The following is a 22,691-nucleotide window of genomic DNA, read 5'->3' as shown; positions in this document are numbered from 1 at the left end:
GCAAGGGGCAAGTCCTTACTTACTAACAACTCCTATCATTTTTAAATCCTTTATATTAAGTTCACTTGCTTGCTTACGACCGTGCAAATCTTTCGGTCGTTTTTTAACCCACTTACCATGATCCAATCGAGCTGATATTTTCCACACAGACTCGTTGTGCGTGACAATTTATTTTCGTGAAATTTTTTTTCCAAAATTTTACACTTTTTAGGATAAAAATATTATATTTAATTACCAATTGCTTAATGGTGCCATGCAATCATCTGACCCATAGGTAGCAGCCATCTCAAGCCAGAGGACGAGAGGACTCTAGCCGCCATGCATATAAAGGATTTATAGTGAAAAACTTTGTTTTTACGGGTTATACTTGTTCATTGCTGGAGGGGTTGCCCCCCCCCTCTACCTGAAAATCTTGACTCCGCCATTCGGCACAAGAGTGTGTGCACTGCTCGATGAAACCAGCGAGCCTGGGTTTTATTTGGATTTGTGGGCCCCGGCTTACATCAGCGGTGAGTGAAATCGGAACTGTTCTGCACTCCCCCATACCCCCCCCCCCCCCCAACTACGAACAACCCCAAACTGACCAGTGTGACATGACATTCATTGGGAGGCTATGATCCCACAATTAATTGACGGAAAGCTTAAATTTACTTCGTATCATGATCAAAACGCTTCCTCAACGCCCAGTGCCGGATTATCCCAGTAGCACAAGTAGCGACACATGCTACGGGCACCGCACTTTCAAGGGCCCCGCGCTAAATGCTTTCAAGCTATCAATTCTGGTTCAGTGATTCCGCACTTGCTCTATGACTATAGTACTATACTGCCTTCAACTTTTATGAACGACTGGGTGTTTAAGGTTAGCGATTTGTCGTATTATCTGGCTGTATAAAAAATGAAAAAAGAAAATTACTTTGATACGCAAGTAAAAAATGTGTGTTATAATATTTACGTGCTTTTTTTTTCTTATTTAGGCACCTTTAGAAAATATGCTACAGTCCCCGCACTAGCTTCATCCGGCACTGTCTACACCACCGGGATGCATGCGACGGGCTGCATTGCCTCGTCCCAATGGGGACATGATATAAAAACAGAGGTCGCAAACTGGTTTTGATTCCTTACCCGGACCCAGCCACACCAGGGTCGCAAACGGCTACCCGTACCCGGCCGGGTACGGGTAGCCGGGTACGGGTAGCCGGGTATCGGGTACCCGGTTGCGACCTCTTTATAATAAAAGAGACATTTTTTTAAACGCGGTGGGACCTCTGCTGGTCAAGCGTGGCAAGCGTCGTAGCAGAACGTGAAAGGGGCAGGTTGGTCGCACGCGTGGATTTATACTCGATGTTCAGTGCAGCATATCACGCAGCAAGCGAGCCAGCCAGACATTGTGGAACAGGTGTGGCTTCTGATTCGTTTTGTGTTGAATCCTTGCGACGTATTCGTGCATGGAACGTTGAGCAAAGTCTTCCCTTTTGATCGTTTCGCCTGTTGTGCTGCAACACGATCATTCTGGGGTACAGGTCCTGACTGGCGTGTGTTTCCACCAAGCGATTTCAACCATGTTATAATATTATGGCCTTGGGACATCTAACAAGACGGATCGCATTTAACGGATCATTTGCATAGTGATAGCCGTTATTAATAATGTCCCTTGAAAGTCTCTGAAGCAAAAAAGGTTACGTGAGAATGGATGCTCTGTAACGAACGCCAACCGTAACTAAAACTTAAATTCTATTCAGTGGAGTTATTTATACCCGCGTACGTGAAACGTGCATCTCTTTAAAATGTTGTTGCATGACAATGACAGCAAATGTGTTTTAACAAGTACAAGTTTGTTTGTTTTCTATGGTAAATTGTTACACATACTCTTTGTTTTTTTCGGTAAAGTCACGTAGATAAAAAATAATAATAATGAAAACAACTCAATTAAATCACGACGTTTCGGAGGCAACACAAGCTTCCGTCTTCAGGTGGAACCGTTACAGCCAAAATCACTGTAGTAAGTGAAGAGAGCTAATTCGTTTTTACCTACAGTGAGGGAAAAAAGTATTTGATCCCCTGCTGATTTTGTACGTTTGCCCACTGACAAAGAAATTATCAGTCTATAATTTTAATGGGAGGTTTATTTGAACAGTGAGAGACAGAATAACAACAAAAAAATCCCGAAAAACGCATGTCAAAAATGTTATAAATTGATTTGCATTTTAATGAGGGAAATAAGTATTTGACCCCCTCTCAATCAGAAAGATTTCTGGCTCCCCAGTTGTCTTTTATATAGGTAAAGAGCTGAGATTAGGAGCACACTCTTAAAGGGAGTGCTCCTAATCTCAGCGTGTTACCTGTATAAAAGACACCTGTTCACAGAAGCGATCAATCAATCAGATTCCAAACTCTCCACCATGGCCAAGACCAAAGAGTTCTCCAAGGATGTCAGGGACACGATTGTAGGCCTACACAAGGCTGGAATGGGCTACAAGACCATCGCCAAGCAGCTTGGTGAGAAGGTGAAAACAGTTGGTGTGATTATTTGCAAATGGAAGAAACACAAAAGAACTGTCAATCTCCCTTGGCCTGGGGCTCCATGCAAGATCTCACCTCGTGGAGTTGCAATGATCATGAGAACGTTGAGGAATCAGCCCAGAACTACACGGGAGGATCTTGTCAATGATCTCAAGGCAGCTGGGACCATAGTCACCAAGAAAACAATTGGTTACACACTACGCCGTGAAGGACTGAAATCCTGCAGCGCCCGCAAGGTCCCCCTGCTCAAGAAAGCGCATATACAGGCACGTCTGAAGTTTGCCAATGAACATCTGAATGATTCAGAGGACAACTGGGTGAAAGTGTTGTGGTCAGATGAGACCAAAATGAAGCTCTTTGGCATCAACTCAACTCGCTGTGTTTGGAGGAGGAGGAATGCTGCCTATGACCCCAAGAACACCATCCCAACCGTCAAACATGGAGGTAGAAACATTATGCTTTGGGGGTGTTTTTCTGCTAAGGAGACAGGATAACTTCACCGCATCAAAGGGACGATGGACGGGGCCATGTACCGTCAAATCTTGGGTGAGAACCTCCTTCCCTCAGCCATGGCATTGAAAATGGGTCGTGGATTGGTATTCCAGCATGACAATGACCCAAAACACACGGCCAAGGCAACAAAGGAGTGGCTCAAGAAGAAGCACATTAAAGTCCTGGAGTGGCCTAGCCAGTCTCCAGACCTTAATCCCATAGAAAATCTGTGGAGGGAGCTGAAGGTTCGAGTTGACAAACGTCAGCCTCGAAACCTTAATGACTTGGAGAAGATCTGCAAAGAGGAGTGGGACAAAATCCCTCCTGAGATGTGTGCAAACCTGGTGGCCAACTACAAGAAACGTCTGACCTCTGTGATTGCCAACAAGGGTTTTGCCACCAAGTACTAAGTCATGCTTTGCAGAGGGGTCAAATACTTATTTCCCTCATTAAATGCAAATAAATGCCTAACATTTTTGACATGCGTTTTTCTGGATTTTGTTGTTGTTATTCTGTCTCTCACTGTTCAAATAAACCTACCATTAAAAATGTCGACTGATTATTTCTTTGTCAGTGGGCAAACGTACAAAATCAACAGGGGATCAAATACTTTTTTCCCTCACTGTACGTGACTTTACTGAAAACCCCAAAGAGTATGAATCCTTGCAGTCACGAAAGCTTCAAATCTAGAAATTGTTACACGTTGGCATTTCTTGGACTTGTCCGTTTTAAACATGGCAGACCAGATATTCACTCTTCTTCACCCGGGGTGCCCACGTGTGGCAACCTCTGCCCTTGAGTGATTCTCATTTTTAAAATGGTTAAGAGCAGCGACCCATGCACGGACTATAATCTCTTGGAAAGCAGATTAGAGTCTATACTTGCACACAACTTTTAAAAAACGATAGATGCCATCTCCTCGATAAAAAAAGTAATGGATGGAGAAAAACATGGGCCAAAACTTGTGACTATTTCACTGCTCGCAGCCTTAAAATCAGAGCCCATAAAGGGAAATATTTAATCCCAAGAAGAGTTTATACAGAGATATGGTGGAAATTTGTAGGCTTAACCAAGGCCGTAGCCATGGAGTCAACATTGGGGGGGGGGGGGACTAAAAATCTTCAAGGGGGTGAGGGGGTCCCCCCCCCCGAGAAAAAAAATCTAAATTCGAAAAATTATTTCCTGCCATTTCTTGCCTAAAACATTAAAACATTCACTTACACATAGGATGGATTTTTTTTTCTATAATAATGTCTAATAGTGTATTGTATTACATTGTTCTGTTTTTTTTACCTTTTCTTGTTTCATTGCATGTAATGGCAGAGATTAGGGATTTATAAAGTACAACCATAACCACAATCATATAAACAGAAATCTATTTTATAGCAATATATTGGTGGGGACATTTTGAGTATATTTGGGCTTAACCGAGTGGCATCTCTAGTTCAGCGATGAATGTGTAAAGAAAACTCAACTTCCAATTATAGTGTTTGAAGGCGTGTAAAAACAAAAGAACTAATACATAATTACATGCTTACATAAATGAATTCTCAGATGCTTGGTCCTGTTTCGACATTTAATCCGCTTTATATTTTAACATATATATAAAGATAACCATTTATACAGTGTTTATTTACACAGCTAAATAGTTTATCCACAATCTTGTTATCCACAAATGGATCTGTAAACCTCGTAGTTTTCACCTTGTGATTGTTCTCCATTATATGGGGTTTTTCTCAGAAAGAAGGAGTCACCCAGAAATGATCATGGAAAGCGCAAAATGTATCAATTGAATAATTTCCAATGAATATAAGGATTATTATTGATTATTAGGATTCCAACTGATGATAATAATAATATTTTTCTGGTATTGCTGGTACTGGTGCTATTATCCTGCTGCCATTGTTGCTGCTGAGGACAATTTGACGATGCATATCACGAGAGCACTAATTTATTTTATTCAATGAATCATTTCATCGTCATTTTGCCCACAAAAACACATTCCTGCGGAGGGAGCTGGTAGGAACATTGGGTTTCTCGGTCAATGGCCAGGGTCCACGGCGGCGTGGTGTATTCCGCAAATATGCCTGACTTTGAGGGCGGGCACAAGCCGGCGTGAGTAGGTTAAACGTTCAGTTTTATAAGGGCACCACGGGGTGACCAGCCCCTCCCCACTCAGCCCCACCCTCCCCACCCAGCCCCTCCCCACCCTCCCCACCAGCCCCTCCCCACCCTCCCCTCCCCACCCAGCCCCTCACCACCCAGCCCCTCCCTCCCCACCCAGCCCATCCCTGCACGACGGACACAATAATCCCCTATGGGTTGGTGTAACCAGGAGGTTCCTACCAGTATAAAGACGTGACTTGTTATTTTTTTCCAGCTGCAAATGCCATCGCGTGTAAACAGGGCGCCTGTGTCAGGTTGCTCAATAGCTTCAGCCTGAGCAGCCATGCCCAGATGAAGATCCTGGGGGTTGGAGCCCCCGGGGCAGAATGCCACGTGTGGCCGACCCACTCATTCATTAGTGACCAATACAAAAACAAACACCAATCCCGTTGTGGCATCCTTTGTTGTGTGAGGCCTCGGGGCAATTATCCCCCCTTTCGCCCCCCACCCCCATAGTGTAGGTAGCCCTGCTTGCCAAACTCGTTTATTGCCCTCCCCATACACAGGGTGCATGCCAACTTGAACCATCGTCACGGGCTAATTGGAAGCACAATGTGCACGCACCCGCTCTAATGTTGTCCCTATATACTCGGCTGAACATCTTTGCGATGTTTTTTTTTAAATGAATTTTAATCGTGTAGATGTAATGGTTTCATGTGTTTGAAGATGGCGGTGGTGTGCATGAAAGTGATTACATTTAATTTCTCTGCAGGGAGTAAGCCCCCAAAAGTACATCGCCGCTTCTTCTGCAAGTGACTTAAATCTTCTTGGTTCTTTCAGTAAAGTCACGTAGAAGGGAAGCAACAAAACAACAAAAATAAGAAACAGGTCTGTCTCGACAGACCTGTTTGTCTGTCTCGACAGACCTGTTTCTTCACCTGGACGGCTGCTTGCGTTGTGGCCGAGGCGTCGTGAGAATTGTTTAATTGTATTTTATTTTTGTTGTTTTGTTGCTTCCCTTTTACGTGACTTTACCGAAAGAACCAAGAAGATGAATCCCTGCAGTCACGAAAGCTTTAAATCGAAAAGTGACTTAAATGTTCAACTTTGTAGTTTGAATGGTTATTTTAAGCTTAATAATTCACCAGATGAATGTAAGAACTACACTTCAAAACCTACTTGCCTTTTTTCACTTCATTCATACTTTTTGTTGTTGTAAAAAAATTCCTTTTATTTTGCCAAAATATAAAAAGGCTTCCTTCGCAACAATTATAAAATGTCTTTAGCGGCATATGTTTGCATGTACGTAAAAAAAGGATGTGCAAGACCTATCCGACATTCGCAGTGGGTGGCTAAATGGGGTTGCGAAGATGTCAGCGGAGTTCCCATGACGTCCCATTACAGATTGAACGGTGGACTCCCACTCTCCTCCCCTGTTTACCAACACAGTGTCTCGGGATAGAACCATTCAGCGTAAGCCAACGCAACATTTGTCGCTTATATCTTCCAACATTTGTATGTCCATTCTGGAGCACCAACAGCCTCCTGCAGCTACTTGATTTGCTAAATTATTTTGGAAAACACAGTACTTGCTGCGTTTTACCACATTGCAGACATTGCACATTTAGAATGCGTTTATGCACATTTCGCCAACCATCAACGTGGTCATAGCAATGTATGCACTTGAAGTGATTTCACTCGAATACCTGCAGATATTATACACTTACAAGTTGATATACATTAGACCAAATTGAGCCTACAGGGTAGTCCAGATGTGTGGGGTTTACCTGGTTAAAATAAAATAGTAAATAATTTATTGTGACTTCCACTCACTCAATCCCTCACATTTTTTTGACTTTGCATATTCATTTATGTTTTAAATAAACCTTACTTAAAAACTAAAATAAGTTCAAGAGAATCGGGACCACCCTGTACACCCAAATCACCCTGAGTGCACCGATCTTGTCAGATTTAGAGGCCAATCCGGAGTGAGCCTGGTTAATTGTTGTGTGTGTAACTACGACAGCTTGCCAAGGTGCTGAGATGCAGGTGCTGAGTGCCCTCCACTCAGCAGCGGGTCGACAAAGAGATGAAAGTTACGTCAAACGCATTTCCTCACCACATGCCAATCACTCATGAACCAAATTGGTCAAGTTTGCCAATGCAGGACCTTCTGGAAAGCTCGGTGAGGCTTTCCCTGGACAAGTTTTTAGAATCACGGCCACTAGGGGCGTTGGGGCGCCGCTCCATCAAGCAGCTGGAGATGAGAAATGATCTTTCTACTAAAAAATACTTTCCTATGAATTTTTTGTTGTGTTTAAAAATATACAGGTAAAAATGTAAACGTGAATTTCCTAAATTTCGATTTAAAGCTTTCGTGACTGCAGGGATTCATCTTCTTGGTTCTTTCGGTAAAGTCACGTAGAAGGGAAATAATAAAATAATAAAAATCAAACATAATAAAATAATTCTCACGACGTTTCGGCCACAACGCAAGCAGCCGTCCTCAGGTGAAGAACAGGTATGTTTTTTCGACAGGTGAAGAACAGGTCTGTCTTTCCGACAGACCTGTTCTTCACCTGAGGACGGCTGCTTGCGTTGTGGCCGAAACGTCGTGAGAATTATTTTATTATGTTTTATTTTTATTATGTTATTATTTCCCTTCTACGTGACTTTACCGAAAGAAACCAAGAAGGTGAATTTCCTAATGAAGATGCCATTTTAAGTTGTTCATGTTAAAACCGCTGCAACAACAACAAAGTCTGATGGGTGCCTCGGAGAGGTCAGGGAGCGGCTGTGAAGGCGTCCTCCGAGTGAGAGATGTCCCCTTCGTTCGTTGCGATGAGCTTCGAGCATTGTAGCCGCGCCGTTTGAGACCCATTCAGGGGCGGTGAAAAAGGCGCCCGTGGCTGCAATGAGACGGACGATGTCACGACGCGAGGTTGCACCGTGCAAATATCGCAATGTCCACGACCTGCACGCTCTAGGAGGACACAACAGCAGTGGCGATGGCAGTGGTTACAGAAAACGAAGAATTAGCAACGAACACTGTGGAGTCACTCCTAAACACATTCCTGCTGCGGAGGGAGCTGGTAGGAACGTTGGGTTGCTCGGTCAATAGCCAGGGTCAACGGCGGCGTGGTGTATTCCGCAAATATGCCCGACTGTGAGGGCGGGCACAAGCCGGCGTGAGTAGGTTAAACGTTGAGTTTTATAAGGGCACCACGGGGTGACCAGCCCCTCCCCACCCAGCCCCTCCCCACCCTCCCTTCCCCACCAAGCTTCACCCTCCTCACCCAGCCCCTCCCCACCCTCCCCTCCCCACCCAGCCCCTCCCCACCCCCCACCCAGCCCCTCCCCTCCCCACCCCCCACCCAGCCCCTCCCCAGCCCCTCCCCACCCCCCACCCAGCCCCTCCCCACCCTCCCTTCCCCACCCAGCCCCTCCCCACCAAGCCCCTCCCCACCCAGCCCCACCCTCCCCACCCAGCTCCTCCCTGCACGACGGACACAATAATCCCCTGTGGGCTGGTGTAACCAGGAGGAGGAGTAATATACAATTTGAAACGATTTGCTGATGCGTGTCAGCTGATCTGTTGTTGTTCTTGAGGCTTTTGGCAGCGTCAAAGGTGGTGTGTCGTGTGGACTTGAGGGTCACGGGGACAGCATTTGAGTGCTTTGCTGTTTTGTTTCGCATTGTTCATCAATGCCTACCGTCGGTAGATGAGACAGAGTTGTATCACTTTCACGGGATGGTCAATAACACGACGGGGTTTTTCTTAAGTAGAACTTTTAGAGGTCGCCCACAACAGCCTCGCCTCGTGGGGATGTCACGAGCCGCCACTGATGACCACGGCACGTGCCGTGTATTCGGTCGGATCGCTCCAGTACGTGACCTCAGCCAAAAACGAAGTGTTAATCAATTCCCATCAATGTATCTCATTAAGCATTTTTGGTGGGATCAATGTAATGCAACTCTACGTACATTGTATGCCATGTTGCATCGTGTCTAAATTTAGTTTTTTTTTTTAAATCGCATCCGTAAGAGTTGCCCATCAGATGGAATTTACGGCAGAACATCAAGTTCAAGTCCATTTATTAGGTATAGCCCTGTGAGCCATTCGGCTCTTGAATCGGGTGCAACCGCAACAAACAAAAAACAAAAACATGAACAAAAAAAATCTTAAAGTGAATATGTGACTGAGTGCAAACAGAAAATCCAAGAAAAGACAGTAATCCAAGAAAAGACATTGTGTTTAACTGAGAAATGGATAATGACTGCAATAACCACGGGGTGGCGTGATTCCTCAAGTGGCTTCCTTCACTTGGGACTTCACTGTTGAACACGCCTCAAGAATATAACACCAAGCAAATATCAATCCAGGATGTTTAGAAGAGCATTAAAACATACATTCTCGAGCAGACCAAGTGTAGGCATACTAACCAATGTGTTGACAGCGTGCATACAATCTGCGTAGGCAAATACGATGCTTGTGTAAACAATTACAAATCCTAAATCTTGTATTCGGAGTACAGTTAGACATGTGCAATGTAGCCTTATCTTCGCCACATCTTCTGAGAAGCCTGATGTTAATCTGTACAAAGTATCACATTTCAAAGGTTAAGCGTTTTATAACTTGTGAAACGGTTGCGCGTTTTTATTAGCAGCGAAAGTGACGAAATGTGACTATCTGGCACTAATATTCATCAGTTCACCATCCATCCGGAATAGATGAATGGAACAACACAGCATAGGGAAGTCGGCAGTAGCTGTGTTGTGGAGAAACTGGTTACGACCAAAGGAATATCCAGTTTCCACCACCGGCTCAAGAGTTTGAGTTGCAACGTTCACTTTCGCGAAAGCAGAATCGGTGTTTTTCCCCTCCACTTTTAGACTTGTTCCAGAGTAGCTGCTCCCCAAAAAAATTCTATGGGCGTGGAGTTTCCAGACTTTTCCCCAAATGCCTCTATCGCATCGAGAAATTATGCGAATATATCGCGAGAGGCTCTGTTGAAAGAAAAAAAAACACCTAACGTTTTGACATTGATACTGGGGAAAAGTTGCGGTTGTGAGGGTAATGCTGTCCGTTTTTTTTATTTTGAGTACCGACACGGCTTGTGGCAAATATTTAATTTTAAACTGCTGCTTTACACTCAACTGTATTTATATATGTAGACACATGCTCTTACAGACCAGACAGTACTGTTTCACAAAATGTGTACTCAAATCTTACCATGAAACAGGTGACATTGTGGTTGAACAAAAGTTAAAATGCCCTTATTATTTCAATGTGGCATTAGTTTGAACAAAATATATTTCGAAAATCGATAGAATGTAAACACGGCCATGTTTTAAAACATATGTTGTTGAATACGTAGGTGTTCAAGGACGTGTATGCATTTTAAGTTTAAATAAATTACAACTGACGAATTCCATCCAATTGCAGACAATTAGAATCAAGATCCTATTAAAGCAAGGTGTCAATCAGAGTACAGGACACCAGCACAGTCTGTAAATGAGAAACAAATTCCATTTTAGATCAAAGGAAAGTTTCTCGAGTTCTTTTACTTAAAAAAATAGAGCAGTTTTTTTAAATGTCTCATCATCAGTCGTGATCAATCCACAGATGGATGGAAGATCTTCCCAAGCCACGACTATCGTTCACACTCGTACGATGGCACAATTCCACACGGCTCCACGCGCACGAGCTGAGCTCATGGCTCAATCTCTGTGGTTGAAGTTCTCTGCGGGTGTGTTTCCTCCTTTTTGGCTGCCACTCTGTTGTTCGTATTGACCATGACCACTATCCGTAAAGGCAGGGCATCCTGCCCCAAGCTCCCTTGTCGTCATTAACAGTCGATATGTCAAGAACGTGTTCTCCTATTCGTGTGTTGCTCTTCCTGGCTCTCGTTGTAATCCAGCAATTAAACTCCCCCACGCTTCTTTCTGCTCTTTGCTGATTTTGTCACGTATTAATTTGTCAGTCTCCAGGTCCAAATGCCACGTGTCATATTGATTTGAGTAACACGGGTTATTTCTTCTCCTTATTAGATGAATCTCGTGATTAAGATTAACTTCACACCGATTTGAACTTGATTGATCCACAGCTCATGCCTGATCCTGATCTGCCAGTCAAACTCAACATACATTGTCTCAAGAAGGATAATCCATATCAAGACAGGCAGGCTGGGATTTAATTAAAATAATTTGCAACACAGTCGTGAACAATGCACTATTTTCAAGTGACGGTTTCTTTATTTTAAGTAGAGGATTCTGAGATTGTTGGAAAGCATACCTTCATATATCCATATTGTACGAACAAGTTAGGTTCCAGGGGTCTGTTTGTAAGTCGATTTGTTCGTAAATCCAACTTTACTCCTGTCGATTCCAAACATGTTGTACGGGGAATGGCTTTAATAGTTGCATACTCTCCTGGAGATGTAAATGTTACTGATTCTTCATGCTCTGCCGATGTAGATGCCACCACCGCCATCTATTGCGCGGCGGTTGAACTTACGACTCTCAGTCCGAACAGGCAACTGGACATACGGACAGATTTGTTCGCATCTCTGAAAGTTTGTAAGTCGAATATTCGTAAGTAGTGGAGTCCCTGTGTAATGCGAGCATAAGCGAGGTTTCGCCACTCAGCTCTGGGCCAATCGGACGGCCCGGAGTATTGGGGGCGGGGCCCAGTAAGGTGGGCGTATGGGGAGGTCCGCCGCCCACCTCCGGTCCAATCGGATGCCCGGATGATCAGGGGCGGAGCCTCGGGGTGGAGCCGGGGGGGCGCTAAGTGAAGGGCGTGATCTAGAAGGTTCGGAAAGGGCGTGGTGGAAGGTGGAGACGGGATGACGAGAGAGGGGAATATAAAGGGGATCCGGAATAGGCTCGAGGCATATTTTTAGGTTTTTTTCGGTAAAGTCACGTAGGTAAAAAACATTAAAAAGTAAAATAAAATAAAAAATCACGACGTTTCGGAGGCAACACAAGCTTCCGTCTTCAGGTGATACCGTCACAGCCACGACAGCTGTATCAAGTAAATGAGAGATTGCAGAAGCCACCACTCCGTTTATATAATGGTTGGAGGAGGTGGTGGAGCAAGGGCCGCATACTTTTATTAATATGGTAAGGTGAGGCTTAAGACTAAGAATAGACTGCATAACAAAGGCTGAGCCTTTGTTATGGAGAGGTGCTGTTTGTGACTCAACCTGTAACAGGGAGACCACCACTAGACATGGTAAAACTGTGATGGTTGTCTGTCAAGCAGTTGGCATAGACTCGAAGCGGGACCACGTCGAGTCGTGGAAGGTCTCCAGCGCCATCGGCCACGTGGCTGCTGGAGACGGCTCCAAGCACACCGTCAGCCAAAGGTGTGCGGGAGTGCAACTGACGGAAAGAGAGCGCGGGGCGCACCAGTGGAACAGCCAATCCACGGTCGGGTCCGGTGGAGTGTGAGCGGCATAACAAGAACAAAGACAGAGACGGAGACCAAGCTATGTGTTGTCAACGTCCTTTATTACACCTGTATAGCTGAATCAACTCAAGCCTCCCGCAAATCATGTGACCTTCTGTGTGGCCACTCCCACTCTGAATCCCTCCCCTCTCTCCACCCCCTATGAAAACAAACACTTCGTCAGGACTCTTATGGAGGGAGCCTCTTCCTCCCTATCCCGATTTTTCCTGATGCTTTGGTCCAGTTTTTATGTTACTTTTCCATCCTTTTCAACTCATTTAATGATCTTCTTTCTTCCCTTTCCAATTCCCTTTTTTCATACATTATGGCATTGATTCTCCTCCCCTTCCAATGGCATGCCACCGGTAAAAAGTTGCAAGCTGATGTCTATGTTCTTTGCGAGCAAGCATTGTTCATACTTTACTTGTGAAAGTTAGGATAGAGGTCTTCATCTCAAAAATAACTTTATTGTCATTAGCAATTTATTTATTTTCATTTGTCACCTCACATGTAAATATTTCACATTTTGAAAACACGTATTGGTACTATTTCTAAAAACATAATACAACAAATAAACAGCTTTGTCCATCAACTGCTGAATAAAAGCGGTCTCACCGTGACCACGTGGGTGAGTGCAGCATTTTCTATTTATTGTTATTAGTCTGCTGAGCTGAACGTTAAAGAGGAAGTTGAGAAGTCGACTTCGATCGAACGGTCAGTCAGGCCCCGGCAGATTGTGGCGCAGTTCGTATGCTTCCTCCCAAAGGAAACAGACTGTGAGACCACCTGCAGAGAACAACATGTTCACTTCCACATTCGGCCACTTGTAAATGTTAACTGTTGTGTGATTCATCTTCTTGGTTCTATCGGTAAAGTCACGTAGAAGGGAAATAATAAAATAATAAAAATAAAACATAATAAAATAGTTCTCACGACGTTTCGGCCACAACGCAAGCAGTCGTCCTCAGGTGCTTAATATACATTATTATTATTATTTCAGATTAACAACTCGAATAGTGATATTGCCATAGCAATATCACTATTTAATGGTGGTTAGAGTATTAAAAGTACGTGCGGGCAGTTACTGTGCACATAGACTGAGCTCTACATTGAAGGTAATATTATTTGTGAAACCTTTTTGGATCTATCAGAAAAACATGTTTTAACATTCCTCGTAGTATAACAATGGGCTAACATAATACAGAATCACAAGATCCCTGAAAAGCAATGATTTCAAGGCAATATTTTTTGACATATACTGTTTCGGTAAAAATGATCAAAATATGTCCTAATTGCAAGCCTCATCTCTTTAATGCAAACCCCCCTTGAATTATTTTTTCCATCTTATAATGATCATGTTTGTTCCATATTGTTTGTTCCATATTGAGTTTAATAATTTAATGACTACATATCTTATAAATGCCCCTAATATATGCAAACCCCATACTTATACAACAATGCAATGCTAAGATATATCTATGGGGAAAAACACTGCATTTTGGGAAGGTTTAGGATGGACAACAAATATTCCGATTGTTCAACCACATTAAATTCACATTGACATATCGTACCTCGTACATATATACAGTAAATACAAGGCACATACACGTGTATGGTAGTCTGTATGCATATGAAACCAAGATGCATAACTATGATTACGTGAATCAACACTTTATAATGCCACGAAATGGAAAGCAAATATAATACATTACCGTTTTCTCCAACTGAGGGTATACATAGAGAGGGCATTACGTGAAAAAAGAACCATGGACATGCAAATATTACTCTTAAATAAACAACTAATGTACTATGCATCTATCTAGTTCCCTTTAGACCGTGTTGTTCACGTTTTTTTGACTAAAAAGCACATTGTTGGTCAAACAAGAAATAGTAGCATGTTTTATAAATACTGTACTTAAAAATGTAAAATTGATGTCAAAGTTATGTTTAATATTTTGTTTTGCAACTGTCATCTGCTATTGCCAATTATGTTTGAATAGGTTGCTGATCGTCTTTACTTAATATTGTTGCAAGCGATCATATGCCACAAACCCGCACGCATTTGAAAGACGTTCACTCAAACTCTTGACGGAAAGGCAAACCTACTTGCTGTTGAAGGTAGGAATCCACAAATTAGGGATCGTACTAAAAGCGACTCACATTCCTCCGTAATCCATTTATAAAACATGATCTGGCCAGGTGTCTTGAGTGAAAATCCCGGTCATTACTCAACAATTTTGTGGGGAGTGAAACGAAGTTTGCCCAAGTTAAGGACTGGTTCCTGTTCAAGCAATGTGGATTTTATTTTATTATGTTTTATTTTTATTATTTTATTACTTCCCTTCTACGTGACTTTACCGAAAGAACCAAGAAGATTTCACTTCTGTTTCAGGACTCGAAGTGGAGTTGAGTACTTTCCATTTCTTGTATGTCATATTTAAACACAGTTTTAGCATGTTATATGTAAGGTTGAGGTGCAAGCATTTTTTTGCAGTTGTTTAAAACATTTACATTTTCAGCTGGAAACGTTTTAACCAAAAAATATCGCGAGAGAACACTGCATTAAAAAAAATGACGACTAACGTCATACCTAGACAATACATTTTACGATAGAGCATCTGGTTGCCAGGCATACTGTGTTGCTCCATTCTGCCTGTGAAGGAGAGGTTAATTGTCTGTGCACCCGTTAGACCTCAGTGCTGAGCAGACGCAAAGGCAGCAGGTCCCGTAACGATGAGAGCATCTCGGCATAGAGCTGCTTGAATCTTCACATCCTTCAGATGTTGCGGTGAACGTGAACGCCGTGGCTACATCCGTGCTCTTCATTAGCAGCTACCCATGGTTCATAGGGGGTGCACCCAGAGATGCTTTTGGTGGAACAAGAATCACTTTACAATTCTGTGCAATCGTGATCGACGGGCAAAATGATTTTTTAAAAGTGAAAATATGTGAGCCCGATACTTGTAGCAGCTGTGGTTTTACATCATCTTGCCTCGGAACTCTGAAGTATCTCACAATATAGCTTATAACTGTGAGCTAATACTTTAACCACGTTTTCTGCACTGAGCGACATGATCGGGCTTTTGTTAGCATAGCATCCAAGCTATAGAATGCCTTGCCACTTGAAATCAGGAAATCAGAGTCGGTAGAGTTATTTAAGTCTACTTTGATAACCGATCTCTTTAAAGTGGCCTTCCCTCTTCAGTTTGGTCAGTTTCCCTGGTTATGTTTTTGTTTCCTGCTTTCTATGCATTGCACATTGGGATCCTAAGATGGAATACGCATTATACATGTGCATATTTTATTTTTATTTAAACGCAATAGAAATAACCACATATCATGCAGCTCGAGTGCGTCAAGACATTAGTTTTAATTGAAATTGGAAACAAGTCAACATTTGAACATGTAACATACAGTCATCAAAGTTGATCTGAAACATCGGTACCATTTAGAATACAGGATTGTGCTTGTTTAACACACGGGCTGTCCCAAACAAATCGACACCCTGTCACGTGACTTAACAGATCGATTGTCACGCTGCATTCTGGCAAAGGCTCATATAATGAGACCAAGATTGGACCATGACCAAAACGCCAAAAAAATGTTACATTTTTAAATACAGTACTGGAAAAGTCATTGTAACTGGATAAAAACATAGTGGTGTACAATGACCGACTACAACACCAGATTTGACTGCATTGCTATTAAGCACCTCCGTTTGGCACGGTTGGCTACGTACCGTCCAAAATAAGTGCAACATACATGCATGCAAAGCAAATTATCCAAACTGGCAATCAGTTCTTGTTTAAGTCCGATCCTAAACCTGTGTTTCTTGGAATAAAAAAGACGTTTTCATACGTTTGTAAAAGTATTCGGAGTTTATCACGTTGTTGTTGATGGGAAGTCTTGGTTCTCCAAAGACCTGCAGGAAGGGATTGGATTCGTCTAAATTTATGCGAGTGACATCATCCTGGGGAGGTGTATCGTGGATGGGATCGGTGCTGGTCATGTCCCCATTCATCAAAATAACAGGAGCAGCTAAGGGCTCCAATTCCTGTCTTGCCACGGCATCCTGATGTCTCGTATCTTCTTTTCGCCTCTTTCTGTGGATATACAATGATACGGAAGGTTGATCAACACCACTATCGTACGTACATACAGTGCAAGTGAATAAATCGCGCACACTGAATTTGGCACGTGAATATAGCCTTGCAATTAGTTGTGCTTACAAACGGAACGTGCAATGTCGTGTACATTAACCAAGCAGTAAACATGTAATACATGAATTAAATGTTCATGATAAAAGTTATTTTGGGGTTAAATCGCGTCAAGATAAATGTGTCGTGAACCCACCACCGCCTGACACAGTCATCTAGTAAGGTTTGTCATGTAAACAAAACACACGACAGTTAGTTACTAGTTCAGCACACCGGTGTGTTGAAGAGCAAACTCGGCAACGTTTACAATTTTTGACGTTGGGCTGGTGATTACAATCAGCTTGATCAGGTGAATTGTGCTGGAATTGAAGTCCAACTTTAATGGTATAGTATCTATATATTGTTTTACAAATGTACAAGAATATAATTGTGAATATTTTTACCTGCTTTTCAACAACCCAAAAAATTAATTTCGATTTAAAGCTTTCGTGACTGCAGGGATTCATCTTCTTGGTTCTTTCGGTAAAGTCACGTAGAAGGGAAGTAATAAAATAATAAAAATAAAACATAATAAAATAAAATAATTCTCACGACGTTTCGGCTACAACGCAAGCAGCCGTCTTCAGGTGAAGAATGAGACACTACCAAGCTAGGAACTTATATATAAGCTGCGTTGGAGGTGGAAGAGCGCCTGCACATTCTTTTTGTTAAGGTGCTCTTCCACCTCCAACGCAGCTTATATATAAGCTCCTAGCTTGGTAGTGTCTCATTCTTCACCTGAAGACGGCTGCTTGTTGTAGCCGAAACGTCGTGAGAATTATTTTATTTTATTATGTTTTATTTTTATTATTTTATTACTTCCCTTCTACGTGACTTTACCGAAAGAACCAAGAAGATGAACCCAAAAAATAATTATTAATTACACTTTTTGAGTACCATGTGTGCGTCAATTATGAACACAAATACAATAATTTATACACCAATGATACATCTTGAAATGTACTCACTTTAAGTACACGAAGGCAGTGACAGTTAATGTGGCCAGAGCAAGGCAGGCTGAACACAGAACAATACAAAATAAGCTTATCATGCTTGTCCCACCATGCAGATAGACTTTTTTCAGAGCATCTGAGAAATAAATTCAAGCACGTGTAATTGCTCAACGTCACAAACATCACATTTGTTTAACCAGAATACACGAACAGTCATTTATGGTAATAACTTAAAAATAACAATTCATACGATTCATAGCCATCATCTTTTATACCACCCTTGGTGGGAAATATCATTGTGAGAAGTCAGCAGTGGTCATACTCTTACAGACTGATCACTGCCATAGTAATGTGTAATTTCCGCAATTGGCTCAGAGCTGTGCATAGAGACGAGCACTGTACCATATTGATTTCAGAAGTAAAACGCTTATCATGTTTGTATGCGCACGGTTAGAACAAGTTTGCGCTTTCCTACCTGGATATTGTGTCGGCTCAGACTCCACTGAGCTCTCTATATAAATTGTTGTGCTTGCCGCATCGTTAAATTTCTGTACATATAAAACAAAACTGGATTAAAAGAAGAAATGCCATTAGCTGTTACATCACAGTAGGTGTATTCATACCTGTCAACCCATACGGTTTAGCCGTATTCTTGTACAGGAAAATTGAGTTTTCATGTCCATACGGCGTACAGCCGTTTCAATACGGGCAACAAAAGTGTGTTTTGTCTTTTTGTTTGTGCTTCTCCATTGCGATGGGACTTAGTAGGATGAACATTGAGATTAATCAGGGGCACGGGGTGACCAATAAGGTCTGAATTGGTCTGTAATAAGCTAGGGGCACTGATACGGGGTTGACAGGTGTGTTTATTACACCGTTGTATTTTTTGTCAGAAACACTATGGTCATAATACTGTGAATACGCTCATTATATTCTACGCTTTAACGGGAACAGCAGTCAACATTAGTTGTGTATTTAACGATTATTGTTGAACTTTCAAGATTGATACAGCCGATTTTTAATCAATATCTCACGACTGTGTATGTTTGTTGGCAATGTTGGCAAAATTGGTCGTAAGCTTTGGCATATTACAAGTTTTTTTTTAAGCAATAGTATTGGTCAGGGTGGTTAATGATCACATGACCATACAGTACCTGCAAATACTTTCAAGTCAACCAGGAATTGGAAAACAGCATTATGAGGATGTGGAGGTGAGATTTGTAACTTTAATGAACCACAGAACTACTTAATATTTCGTTTCACCTTAGGAATGTCCACTTTGGATTCATCTTCTGCAAAAAAAATATAAACATTATTTTAAAGTGCATGAAGTTGCAGATGTAACCCACAAATGTGTGGTATACATGTCGTGAATTTAAATAACACGTATGTAATTTTCAACAATCGTATAATATGATGGTAACTTTGGATGTCAAGTACTTAAAATGCACCTTCGATTTTGATCAAGGACAATAGGTCGTGACAGGGAGCTTGGACAATTATTTGATGGGAGTATTTTTTCTCAATTAAAACATTGTATCGACTCTAGATTTGAAGCTTTCGTGACTGCAAGGATTCATATTCTTAGGTTTTTTCGGTAAAGTCACGTAGGTAAAACATTACAATTAATAAAAGTAAAATAAAATAAAAAATCACGACGTTTCGGAGGCAACACAACAGCTATATCAAGTTAATGATACAGCTGTCGTGGCTGTGACGGTTCCACCTGAAGACGGAAGCTTGTGTTGCCTCCGAAACGTCGTGATTTTTTATTTTATTTTACTTTTATTAATTTTAATGTTTTACCTACGTGACTTTACCGAAAAAACCTAAGAATATGAATATTGTATCGACCGTTACTCAGGACCCCAACATGTTTTACTCCCTAAAGGCGGAAAATCCCAGACAAGTCATGGGCTGCGTTACACAGCAGCAGATGCCGATGGCGTCACCCAGCTCTGCCTATCACCTCCCGCCCATTGGCATGCGTTGGAAACAAAGATTAGACTTTAAAACAACGTACATTATCCAATCAGTCGAGTAAATGAACCAAACATCGTTAGAATATCGATTACTGAAATCCACGTATTCGCAATACATTGCACAGAGATGTTTTTTGCACATGCACTATTTGTGACCATCTTCTTGGTTCTTTCGGTAAAGTCACGTAGAAGGGAAATAATAAAATAATAACAATTAAACATAAAAATAAACATATTATTTCCCTTCTACGTGACTTTACCGAAAGAACCAAGAAGATGAATCCCTGCAGTCACGAAAGCTTTCAAATCGAAATTTATTTGTGACCAGTTGATTCACCTTCCTACGACCAAATCCACGTCAATATTCCACGAACTTATTTGTGAAACTCTCAGCTGACAAAGAGAATAATAATGAATGCGTGTAACGTATATATTTTTTTACGATTTACTCCACGCAAAGTCAAACACACCGTTTGATGTGTTTACGTAAGTCGGTGGACTCCAGTCACTCCATCTTCCATAATCCAGGAAATCCTTGGCGCGCACGCGTATCACGCGCGAGGTGCCAGGATGGGAATCAAGGATTTTGAACACCCATACATTTTCGCGAGACGTGGCGATCTTGATCTTCGATTTATCAGGATACTATAACAAACAGTCAGACACAAGCGCACACACACACACGTAACAATTTGGAATATTGTACATACTGTCCTCTTCTTGGTTCTTTCGGTAAAGTCACGTAGAAGGGAAGTAATAAAATAATAAAAATAAAACATAATAAAATATTATAATAAAACATAATAAAATATAATGTTTTATTTTTATTATTTTATTACTTCCCTTCTACGTGACTTTACCGAAAGAACCAAGAAGATGAATCCCTGCAGTCACGAAAGCTTTAAATCGAAATGTACATACTGTGTTACGGCCAAAGTGAAAAAAGTCAACGTGTGTTTCTGCTCAAATTGGCAATGGGATGGCAACCCTTTACGTTGGCAGCAAAGCTCTGGGGTCAGCATGATGACCATCGTGCAATGTGTTTTTTTTTTGTTTGTATCAAAGTAGGGCCCTTGTGCAATACATGTTGAGCAAATCGTTGGCGAGTAAGAGGCGATTCTTTCGTATTTGACGTTAAACAACAGGAGAACCGCGAATGTGAACAGCGAAGGGAAGGCTAGATTTGAAGCTTTCGTGACTGCAAGGATTCATACTCTTAGTTTGTATCGGTAAAGTCACGTAGGTAAAAAAATGAAATTAAAATTAATAAAAAATAAAATAATACAGCAAATCTGGCTGTGACGGTCCCACCTGATGACGGAGACTTGTGTTGCCTCCGAAACGTCGTGTTTTTATTATTATTTTATTTTTATTAATTTGTATTTAATTTTTTTACCTACGTGACTTTACCGAAAAAACTAAGAGTCTGAAGGGAAGGCTGTTCCTGAAGCGAGGTGAACAATGAAGTGACCTTCATGGGTGCAAACACTCAGCATCGCAATCGTGGAGCATTCTGGTGAATGGCATAAGTACAATGAATTCCATTCTGTACCTTCACAGGAAAATAAAATCAATTTAGTATATTGTCTTTTCGGCCCTTCTAGACTTGTATTAACTCATAGCATCTGTTCAAGCAACAAACTCTGGACCTGTTTTGACACTATTGGTCTCATCAGCATTGTTCATGTTTGTTCAATCAATACTGCCCGTTTATCATATAAATGTATCATAAGTTATTGTTCAGAGCACTCCTTCTAACCAATAGGGCCCGAACAGCACAAAAAACTCATGATGTGCTGTAGTGCAGCATTATGGGTAATGAACATAAGCAAATCCATAAAAAAATATTTTATTCTGAAGTGATAAGTGGGTTGAATAAAGATAGTTATGACAATTATTATTTTTCTACCTACGTGACTTCACCGAAAGACCCAAAGAGTATGAATCACTGCAGCCACGAAAGCTTTAAGTTAAGATTTATAGTCACGTGGAAGGGAAATAATAAAAGAATACAAATAAAACATGTTTAATCATAATTTTTATTATTTTATTATTTCCCTTCTACGTGACTTTACCGAAAGAACCAAGAAGAGGAATCCCTGCAGTCACGAAAGCTTTCAATCGAAATTCAAGATTTATAGTTATGAATATATAATGCATAAGTGCAACAAGACGTTAAAACGGGAAAGTGTTTACCTGTCTGTAATTTTTCTCTTCCATTGATTTGTACTCCAGCTCAGCTGTGAGCGTGAACCCCTTGTTTGCGTGGTGCCACGTGCTTGGATACGAGCAGATCACCCATACATGCTTCTGGCGTCCCTGGCCTGGAATTACTTTTAGAATGATGGGTGGGTCTGGTTTCACTAAACAAATGAAGAAATAACAAAACGTCGATCCTAATTACCACTTGCTTCAATCAACGGTTTCATCACAACGCAAGTGATTAATATAAAGTATAGGTTTTTACCCTTTCAACTGGTACAAAAACGGACACCTTTATACAAAGCATCAATATTAATTACAATTACATCGTTGTTCATGCCATTAACTGCTAATGTTAATATCGTTAGAAGCATGATATTGTTGGTTACGTTAAAAACACAGTTATTGCTTAATATTTCGTCCATTTGTCATTTTCCATGGCTCACCAAGTCCTGTATTTTAGTGTTCAAAATAATAATATTTTCATTTGATACTCGGTCGTTCAAAGTTAACTAATTACTTAACATTTAACTTGTTTGCAGGCCAATATGCAGACCTACGCAATTTTTGCAGACCCATTTCCATTGGTCATGTTACAACCGAAAATAAATGAATGGTTGTTCTTACGGATTGACTTCAGGGAAAACTTTGCAGTTTCACTTCCTTCACATCCAAGTGCATTTTTAGCAACCACAGTCACGGCGTAGGGATACGGTTCGTTGTATTTGCCGGCAAAGGAACATTCATTTCGGCGGCGCTTTGGGATGCATTTGATATCGGCGTCCCT

General features: G+C 41.6%; 1 protein-coding gene across 1 annotated transcript in view; it reads right to left on the bottom strand.

Moving 5' to 3' along the window:
- Nucleotides 1-15,934: 15,934 nt before the first annotated feature.
- The window catches only part of LOC133343596 (ciliary neurotrophic factor receptor subunit alpha-like), a 28,835-nt gene continuing 22,078 nt past the window's right edge, over nucleotides 15,935-22,691 (bottom strand). Inside the window, exons 4-10 of the mRNA XM_061553287.1 lie at nucleotides 22,532-22,689; nucleotides 21,899-22,065; nucleotides 20,173-20,347; nucleotides 18,984-19,012; nucleotides 18,196-18,268; nucleotides 17,736-17,856; nucleotides 15,935-16,674 (exon numbers count right to left, since the gene is read on the bottom strand). Of these exons, the coding sequence (XP_061409271.1) occupies nucleotides 16,389-16,674; nucleotides 17,736-17,856; nucleotides 18,196-18,268; nucleotides 18,984-19,012; nucleotides 20,173-20,347; nucleotides 21,899-22,065; nucleotides 22,532-22,689 (1,009 nt within the window). The 3' untranslated portion in view covers nucleotides 15,935-16,388. The remainder of the gene's footprint in view (nucleotides 16,675-17,735; nucleotides 17,857-18,195; nucleotides 18,269-18,983; nucleotides 19,013-20,172; nucleotides 20,348-21,898; nucleotides 22,066-22,531; nucleotides 22,690-22,691) is intronic.

The sequence above is a fragment of the Lethenteron reissneri genome, chromosome 18, assembly GCF_015708825.2.
Source record: "Lethenteron reissneri isolate LAM-NWPU_2019-01 chromosome 18, ASM1570882v1, whole genome shotgun sequence".
NCBI classification, from domain to species: Eukaryota; Metazoa; Chordata; class Hyperoartia; order Petromyzontiformes; family Petromyzontidae; genus Lethenteron; species Lethenteron reissneri.
The sequence above is the reverse complement of the archived record's forward strand: the minus strand, read 5'-3'. Positions and strand labels throughout refer to the sequence as shown.